The sequence below is a fragment of the Aphanomyces astaci genome (genome assembly GCF_000520075.1).
Source record: "Aphanomyces astaci strain APO3 unplaced genomic scaffold supercont1.61, whole genome shotgun sequence".
Lineage (NCBI taxonomy): Eukaryota > Oomycota > Saprolegniomycetes > Saprolegniales > Verrucalvaceae > Aphanomyces > Aphanomyces astaci.
Genome location: NW_009798324.1, coordinates 246,523 through 256,494, shown reverse-complemented (window position 1 = coordinate 256,494; position 9,972 = coordinate 246,523). Strand labels below are relative to the sequence as shown.

At 50.1% G+C, this 9,972-nt stretch overlaps 2 protein-coding genes across 2 annotated transcripts; both read left to right on the top strand.

Moving 5' to 3' along the window:
• Positions 1–4,575: 4,575 nt before the first annotated feature.
• Positions 4,576–5,930, top strand: H257_14731 (hypothetical protein; the record flags this gene model as incomplete). The annotated part of the gene is made up of 3 exons (XM_009842617.1): positions 4,576–4,872; positions 5,002–5,035; positions 5,089–5,930. 3 exons carry the CDS (start codon positions 4,576–4,578, stop codon positions 5,928–5,930), a joined length of 1,173 nt encoding a protein of 390 aa, XP_009840919.1.
• A 1,231-nt stretch (positions 5,931–7,161) lies between these two features.
• Positions 7,162–7,580, top strand: H257_14730 (hypothetical protein; the record flags this gene model as incomplete). Its single annotated transcript, XM_009842616.1, has 2 exons — positions 7,162–7,253; positions 7,478–7,580. The coding sequence occupies 2 exons, from the start codon at positions 7,162–7,164 to the stop codon at positions 7,578–7,580; spliced, it is 195 nt and encodes a 64-aa protein (XP_009840918.1).
• Positions 7,581–9,972: the final 2,392 nt, after the last annotated feature.

The following is a 9,972-nucleotide window of genomic DNA, read 5'->3' as shown; positions in this document are numbered from 1 at the left end:
TACCAGAAGTATCCGGGGCAGATCAACGCTCTGCAGTGCAATGGATCGCGTACCTTTGCGATGCCCGTGAGTGCCTGCATGGACCCGTTCTCGAAGCGCCAAATTGCGCTGTTCGACTTCAACCGTGATCACAATTCCATCACGAACGATGAGTGGGTCGCGTGGTTCAAGTCAGCGTTTGAGGAAGACCATTAAAACCTGGACGTTATGAAGCAACGTCTGCAGCGAGCGATTCGTTTCGATACGAAGATCTTGGACGCTGAGTCGCGCGTCTATCGTATGTTGGACGAGCTGATGCGCTCGTTGGAACAAGACTAATGGGAGTGGGTGCTCCACCAAGAAGGCAAGATGGTCGTCGAAGTCGTGACGATATCGATCAAGCCGGAATCGCTGAAGACGGCGGTTCAAAAGCAGCTGCAGTTGTAACGGAAAAGGCGTTGAAGAGCGACGTTTTTCGTTACGTCAACTGGCTGCGAAGGTTTGCAGCTCGCCACCAGCTGTACATTGGACTCGACGACGAGTCTAAACCTTCCCCGGCAGCGAATTCGGTACTGTAGAAGCTCCACGAGGCGGCAAGCCTCAAGTTCCAGGACGTGAAGGCGGCCGGGTAAACGCCGCCAAGAACAATGGCAGTGTCGGCGGAAAGGCCAAACCGATCGTGCCCAAGACCGCCGAGCCACCTGCCAAGAAGGGCTGCTTGAAGTGCGGTGACATGGGTCATCGTGTGGCGCGGCGCCCGAAGACCGCGTGTCGAAACCGAAACGTTGTTGGCAGCGTAAGCAAAGCGCTGGAAGGACGGCATCAAGGTGCTGGTCAACCAGCCGCAGCATCAAAAAGCAGAGCGCGGCGTGCTGTTGGAGAATCTTGGGCCCTGGTTCGGATGTACTCTTGGACACTGGTTCGGACGTGACCGTTGTCACGCGCGGCATCATGGATGCGTTGGACGCGGCCGGTGTCAAAGTTGGGACTGTCTCCCATAGCGTGCCGCATTTGGCGTATCTGTATGGCAGTGACGCCAAGCCAGTTGTGATGAAGCGTAGCATCAAGTTCAACTGCGTGGCGCTGGACAAGACGTGTGGACTGCTCGTGTTACGCGGTCTGAAGACTTGGGTCGACGACGCGTCGACTACAACCGAACTCATCGTGAGTCCCCAGTCATGGAGTTACTGGGCTTCAGCGTTGAAGACCTCCTTGTTGGAGCAAGGAAGAAGAAGGAAGAATTAGATGTTTCGTCCGTGTTGATGAACGAACTGTCCGGCATGGCGAATGTCAAGCGCCTGATGGTGGAGAAGCTGAATCCACTGGAGCTTTACCACGACGACGGGATGGAGTGTGCTCAGGCCTCCTTATCGTAGGTATTCTATAAATAGATACCTAATATACCTGAATCACCACCCGACAATATACCTCAATTAAGGAAACTCTGGAAATTGTGGTATAACGCATGGGAACGGAACCCTGCCTCGCCTGGGCTGCAGAAGATGCAGGTGGAGCGCGACGAGATCAATCACGCTGCCGTGTTGGAGGCGCCGGCGTGCATGCCGGTCGACTTGGCTAAGATGCGTCCCAAACTGTTCCTGGACGACATCCTGACGCCCCGCTTGGCACGGGTGCGTCTGTTCTTCAGCTCAGACGACGTCGCTTCCATCGACCAGGATCATCGAGACCTGGTCAAGGCGTACAAAGACGAGCCCGGCATCAAGGCAATCATCGATGCACACAGCAACAAAACGAATTTCAACGACGGCTGGAATTCTTTCGACAGGGCGCGCTTCTCACAGCTGCACCGCTTATGCTGGGAAAAGATTATTTTCGAGCAAACGATGGATTATTTCCGAGCGAGGCTTTGGGATGGAGCATTTTAGAGCGTACTTAGACTGTTGCAGTCTTTTCGAGCGTACTTAGTTGGGACATAAGTTGTTGTGATGGAGTGGATTGTTTTAGAGTATTACGGATATTACCTAATTTCCACTGGGACAAACCGGATTGATAGTGAGGTTAAGATATTCCCAAGTGGGATAAACTGCGACAATGGATTCATTTCGATTCAATTTTGGATACACAACACACAGTCCACAAGGGGTTTGCAAATTGGCAATCGTTTGCTATCGCAAACGATTGTTAATGCGCAAACCCCGGACATAGCATTACACGTACGTTATCCGGGGTGGAGACGTAGTCTCCGTGGGGGAAAGGGTACGGTTCTGGTGAAAGAATGCTGGGTCTGGTGACCATGATGACGTCAACAATTATTGTTTGGGATGCAGTGGGATAAATTCGACGATTGCACTTCGGGGTAAGTATCATTAAAGGCGCCACTGTACTCAGCATTGGCATTTCAGTAACCATTTTATTTGCTCGGAAATTCACCAATGACTAACACATGTTCTTGCGCGTATTAAGTGCGCTCGGAAAGTGTCTCTCTGGACTATTTTGCTCGAAATCGATCCATTCTAAGGCGTGCTCGGAAATGCTCGTTTGCTCGAAAAAAATGCGCACCCGCTTATGGTCGGGAATGGCGTCCGTGTTCGCGAAGACTACCTCAAAGGTGGAGTCCGACTTCAGCATCCTGAAATGGGAGAAGGACGAGTTCCGCATGAACCTTCTCGACCTGTCGCTCGAGGGTATCTTCCTGGCCAAGCAGTTCAAGCTGCTGGGCCTGCTCGACCCCAACCCAGTGCCCCAAGCAGACGACGACGATGATGACGACACGTAATGGATTGACTTGCCGCGAACAATAAATAGCTAAATACTTTGGTACAACCACCCATGTAAAGCTCATCCTTCAAAATGACTGATGCATGCTATATTCAGTATATGCCTACCGGTAGACGACTGAGATACCTTAATTAAGCTAATATAGGTAATTAAGGTATTTACCTTAAATAATGAGGCCTGAGTGTGCTACTCCGGAGGTTTATTCCAAAACTTCCGTCGAAGACAAAGCGGAACGGCGCCGCACGAAGCAGGCCGCCGTTCAAGCCATTCTAACGGCCAAGGCGGCTGAAGCGATGCGGCCGCACGACTTACAGGCTAAACACATTGATGAGTTCCGTGAAGACTTGAGCGACGATCCGCCAGTCAAGGTCGAACCACTGAGGGTTCGAATCAAGCCCGGTTCGACGCCGGTGAAGTGTGGGATGCGGCGGTACCCACCGCTGCATGTGGAGTACTGGAATCGAATGTACCATGGTACCAAAATATCCGGGCTACGTGGGCCGCAGCCCTAAGAATTGTGCCGAAGAAGGAAGTCGTAGACTTTCGCATGACGATCGACAGCAGGTCGATTAACGCCTACACGGAGCCGATGCCAAATCTGGACAGCGCGATGGTCTGTCTGGTCGGAACGAACGTGTACTTCACGTTGGACTGGAACATGGAGTACTGGCAGTTGCCGCGACAACTAGATCTATTTCTCGTTCATGACGCCCTTCAGCGTGTATACCCCGACCCGCGTGCTCATGAGACAGGCGGACGCTGTCGCGTACTGCCAGTCGGTTGTCCACCAAATGTTTGATGGACTGCTGTTCTGAGGCCTATTGGCCTGGCTTGATGACTTGCTGGGGTCCGCCAAGATGACGGGCGAGATGTTTGACTTGTTGGACCAAGTCCTGACCATATGTGGCCAGTTCAGAAGCAAGTTGAGCCAGAAGAAGTACCATTTCTTCCTGCGCGAGGCAGAGTGGTGTGGCAAGGTGATTTCGGCCGATGGAATCATCCATTCCTCAAGCCGAATTCAAGGACTCGTGGATTTGTCGCCGCCGTCGACCGCGGCCGACCTCCAGCAGTTTGTGTGTGCCACTAACTCGATGAGTGCGAGCATCCCTGGTTACAACCAGCTGGTGGGTCCGTTGCGACGTCTGCTCGACATGGCCACCAAGGCAGCCAGAAGCTGCAAGAAAATGGAGTTAGTGCGTGCTCTGCCGTGGGATGGGCGCCAGACCATCTCATGTGTTTCAACGATGTGAAACACGCGTTGGCGCATATGGTGCCCCTGTCGCACCCGCGAGAAGCCATGACGGTCTGCGTCTTCACGGACGCCAGTGACCTGTTTTGGGGTGCGGTCGCCACACAAGTACCGCCAACGGACCTGGACTTACTTACCTCTGCAAAGTGATAATGCAAAGGAATATGAAAAGCTGGCTCGTCTGATTACGTCCAAATATCAAACCCGAGTTACGTTTTCTAACGCGTAATCCCTAAATCAAAACGCTGTAGCAGTGCGTCCCGGGTGAATGTACGGGGCGACCTCCTGAGCCGATGAGGTTCAGCCCCGACGGATCAACCAGTTGCGGGGCTTCGGGGCGCATGTTCGCAAGTTGACCCATGTGGTGTCGCCCCTGCAACAAGTGGACTTCGAGTGTCCGACAGCCGCTACGATCAGCGACATCCAATGTTCAACCATGGAAGGGGGGGGGCAAACGGCGTGGATTGGGACGACGACTCCCATTTTTACGTGGACCCAGACGGTGCTGTCGACCTACAGCAGCGGATTTGTGTGAGCGCTCACCAAGGAGCCAGCGGTCACCATTGCAGCGACGACCAAGTCGGTGTCCGACAAGTTTGTGTGCATGTATGCACTGCCTGTGCATTGACGGAGACATGGTCCCCCGTCCATTGGGCCCGGCTCTTCACGCGGAGAAGCCCAACGAGCTCATCCATTTCGACTGGTTGTCGATGCCCATGGCCAAGTCTGGCCAAAAACAATTGCTTGTCGTGAAGGACGACATGAGTGGCTTTGTGCTGCTGTTCGCGGCAAAGTCCGCTGATGCCGCCGCGACCGCTCAGTGCCTGATGTCGTGGTTTTCCATGTTCGGTTGCGTTGCCACATGGGTCACGTGGAAGACGCTTTCCACGGACGTCGAAACGTTCGTGCGTGCCTGATTGCACTGCCTGTGCATTGACGGAGACATGATCCCCCGTCCATTGGATCCGGCTCTTCACGCGGAGAAACCGAACGAGCTCATCCATTTCGACTGAGATGCCGGCTCTCACTTCAAGAACGAAGTGATCGAGAAGGTGCGGAAGTTGATGGGTGCCCACCATCACATCACGGCAGCCTACAGTCCTTGGGCGAACGGGATGTAGAAGTAGTCAACCGACTAGTGCTGCACGCCGTGAAGGCGCTGCTCAGAGAAATGAAGCTGAAAGCGGACGAATGGCCGCATGTGTTGCCCCACGTTCAAGGTGCTCTCAACCATCAGGCGGTGGGCCGACTAGGAGGAATTGCACCTGTGACAGCGTTTACCGGTCTGCCAGCCAAGACACCGCTGGCAGGATTTGTCCATCCGACGTCCAAGGCAGTTAACGTCACGGACTGGCTTGGCGCTGGCCGTCAGAAACATGTGATGGACATCCAAGCGGCTGACAACAACGTTGCGGTGCGAAGCGACAAGTTGCGTCAGCAAGCGTGTGGACGCCGCGACCGAAAATCCCAAGTCAAGTTTGCAGGGTTTTCGGTCGGCGAATTTGTGCTTGTCGGATCGGTCGTCAACCGTCCGACAAAATTGGCCCTGCATTGGCGAGAACCCTGCCAAGTGACCAGAGTCATCACAGACCATGTGATGGAGACTCAGCAGCTGGTGCCACCGTACGAAGTCACGGTCCACCATGCGTGCCGACTGAAGATGTGCCATGAAGTTGGTAGAGAGGTGACCGAAGACCTCGAGGCACAGATCGCGTTTGGCGATGGCGGATTTGACGTGGAGCGCCTGGACGATTCTTCATCGTCGAGTCCAAGCCACTTCACCAAGTTCGCTGGCCGGTACCAAGTTTTTGTGAAGTGGCTTGGACTCGACGATGAAGAATCGTCCTGGGAACCTGCGTCGAATTTACTGGACGATATTCCAGTCGTATTTCGCAAGTGGGCGGCGGCCAACAAGCAAGACCCTGCCGTAGCCGCCCTCATCAAGACACTGGACTTTCCGTAAGAGGGGAAGTGTTCTGAAACGTGCAGAGCAATTGGGTCGCGCGTTAGTTCGACCCATTGCAAACACATACACTCTGTGTGTGTGTCATGTCAAAGGTTCCGATACCTTAGTGGATATACTGAGTACTTTAGTGAATGGTAGTCAGTAGGCGCCTCGTGGCGTGTTTAACCTCACTAATGTCAGTGTTGTATTTGCTACCTTGACGAAGGTCTCGTGGCCGGAAGCCAAGAAGAAGCGGGAGACAAAACACCATTCATACTTGATATCACTTTGGTGTACAGACAAATATGCACAGCTTTGAATCATCTTGTCGCAGAGAGTAACTCCACCCGTGGGATTTATCGCTTTTTAGAGCTTGATCAATCTGTGTTCATGATGTCAAGCCTTCCATAGCTTGGTTGGCGAAAGTACTTACAGTTCGAGCACGTTTACACGTTCTAGCATATTTAGAACAGTTTGTCTGTGTTGTGCATCGATAGAATGAAGCGAAACTAGATTGAGTGATAGCATGGTACTGTTGCTGGTGGCAATAATATTTCTTCGAAGTATTAATACTATACTAATACTATAAGAAGTACTAGTACATGCTACTATTTATAATATGTACGAGTAGCGTTATCGTTAACGCCCGTCCTTGCGGGTAACGTTATCTACCATTGGCGATGCATGTAGCCTTCGGCTACAGCTGTGGGCGAACTCATTCGAAGTTTGCATTTGTACTTACGTTACGAGTATAGAGATTTGTTTTGTACTTACCTAACGAATGTACTCGGCCTGGATGGGTGAACGAGGTAACGTAATCATTCCACCTGTTTAGTAGTAGTACTCACCCATTTAACAGTGATATAAATCCGAAACGTTTTTCAGCTTACAGTTACTGTAGTAGTAATTTTGCATGGTACTCAGCTTTCCTTAACATTTTCCCCATACAATTCCCTCATCAAAACAGTTCCACTGTTGTTTTGACCCCAAATACTGTTTAAATGAGATTTATATGGAACTTTGTATGCTCAGACCACCTCACTTCTTACTAGGGGTTAAGTGCATCTCAGTGGACTTGTATGCTCAGACCACCTCACTTCTTACTAGGGGTTAAGTGCATCTCAGGAGTCCCAGACCGGGGAGAAATACGACACCCCTAAGAAATACGACCACCTCCATGATCGGATATATTTATATTAAAAATATGTATCTTGTCAGAACGAATTAAAGTAGCACTAGCCAATGCGACATGTCACCAGGACGCATTTGGGCCGAGATCGGCAAGTCGTCGAAAGTTGACAAGTCACAGAAGCACTCAGACCAAATCACAGCCGTGCTATCGTTTCGTGCTCACGGAATGTTAGGATGATGAATGATGTTCAAAGTCTCATGACAGTTAGGCGGGAAGTTATTGTACATGGTACTCCCGGTGGCCTCATCGACTTGAAAGAATTGACGACATACCCCGACGGTGACTTCTACGCTGTCCAAGAATTAGGTTGGATGGACACTAATGTGTGGAGATTATACTTGGATATGTTGCCGTCATACTTGGATGGTCCAAGTGTGATTGTGGTCGACAACATTGACGCCCACGTGTCCAAGGAGTCGTCGGACACCATTGCCCGCGACCTCTTCAGTGTGCTTGAGCCATTGCGCCGAAGTTGACCAGTGTCTGACAACCCCTAGACGTCGGCATCATGGGGCTGTTCAAGAAAATCTTTCGAACGGTGCGGCTCGACGAAGAACCTGTTGTTATATCCCCCGAAAAACGCATGGCAATGATCAAAAGGTGTATCAAAGGTTGGGATATGATTTCTACTGAAGCTGTGAAGAGGTCCTTTGTTAAAGCTATTCCCAACCTAAAATACCATTAGTTTAGTTCTACTACATAGTAGTGTATATGAGACCTTCCAAATACTTTGTCGTTCTTCTTGTGCTCGGTGGGAGTGTTATCACGTAACCCCCTCCTGAATCCAATGGTGCTACAGTATTTCTGAAGTCTAAATCGCACATTCGTGATATATCAGAAATATGTGACATTTATTGTGTAACATGACAGACCATGCATTTTGTCCAATCATATTTTGGTTAGATTCCCAGTTTAAATAGTTTTCCATACATGGATTTGATAGAATTTGGATTGTACACCCGGTCCTATTTCTCCCCGGTTCACTGTTCTCCGGAGTACTGGGCTACGGGCGAAAAGGTGTATCCGGATGTGATAATTCCCTCATTAAAACAGTATTTCGGGTCAAAACAAAGTGGAACTGTTTTAATAAGGGAGTTATTCCTAATTTGCATGGTACTCAGCTTTCCTTAACGACTGCCCGAACTGGCGCAGTGTGGCACAATGGACAAACTATACTAAACAGATGGGGATAAATGATGTACAAGAAATAGAAATTCGTACATGGAACTACCCCTTACTAGTATACTCGTACATTGAATTTGGCCCCAAATTTTCGGCCAGGTTATTGTAAACGACGGTGACCCGCTCACTCTTATGTACTTCAACCGTTTGAAACACTTCCTCTAATTGGTTGCAATTTAGCCACCTACCGGATTCTGAGAATACCTCCACGAGTAACTGTAAATCGTGATGATTAGGGTAAGCTGGCTATTGGCTACCGTATATCCCCCGCTTCAGTACCTATTTCGGGGTTTCTATGATTTCTCCGGTTTGGCACATATCGGCCAATAATGACGAACATTTTCACAGTTCCGGTTTACCTGCATGTACTTATTTCTAATTAGACAGAAATATCCAATCACCATGCGTTAATTATTTTCATCCAATGAAATATAAGTTCTGCGATGGATTGAGACCAATGCGCAAGCCTGAATAGTTTTCAAGGTACCACTTGGAGCTGTACCGGTTTTGATCAGATTTCACTGACATTTTCATTAGGTACTGAAGCGGGGGGTATACGGTGAACAACCATTTCTGATGTAGCCCTTTGATTGGTCAAAAATGATACTTTTCAGTGTTGCACCAAATTTACATGCATTTTTCATGAGCACGAGTAAGAATTTCGACAGTCCTGAACTGCATAAATTCTCCGGTTTAAGAATCACTATTCCAACGAGAAAAGGACCCTCTTCATCGAAGGTATCACGGAACGATGTCAAAGGGTACAGTTCATGCTCTAGTGTCCGTCTTGCGCAGTTTACTGTTAGTTGAGAAATGGAACGTCGACTTAAACAGCACCCACGTGTTTTGAAGTTGAAGGTCAAGTCGAGTGGACAACCTCGAGGCATTTTAGGTTGCCTAGGAGTTCGTATTTTGGCGAGGTACGTCTCCGAGCTACACTGCGCTGGGAATTGAAAACTACGAACCGCAGATAGTACCACTGACATAAATCAATATGTCTTTTATGTCGAGCTCATGGCACCTAATCTCCACACGACGGCTTGGTGGGCGTGACGTCTCAGCCGTTGAACACGGTGACTTCCTTGGCGAATTGGTTGATGCCTTTGTACACTTCGAGCCCGTGTGTCTTGATGGTCGCCACATCCACGACAAAATCATCGCCAACAATTTCAAACATCAGTGCAGGCTTTTTGAACTCACGGAACGCGTAATCTTGAAACAATCCATACGACGGGGATAAGTTTTGGGCCAACGGTATAGCGGTGTACTCCTCCATGACGCTTTCCAATCCAAGGCCGAGGACGTCGAACTTCTCGTCAAACCCCCCACCGATGGGCTCGTTAATGTCTGCGTATGGGTACAAGATGAGCCCCGGGTACATGTACGAGTGAACGCTAATAAACCCTTGGATTTCATTGCGCTTGGTTTTGAACCAATCATTGATGCCCGCGGTTTCAGGCTCAATGAACGGCTTAAGTCCGGGGTACGTGTCGTCGTCTGGGTGAATGATTTCGGGATTGGGCAGGCTCGGCCAGTTGCGGTTCAAGTCAACACCATTGGCATTCTTGCGCTGTTTCCGGCTCAAGAAGCCGTTCCACGTGTTTTCGAAGCCGTCAATGTTGACGATCGGCACAAAGTACAAGTCGTACTCATCGGCGGCCGTGGGTTTGTTGTTGGCAATGTCAT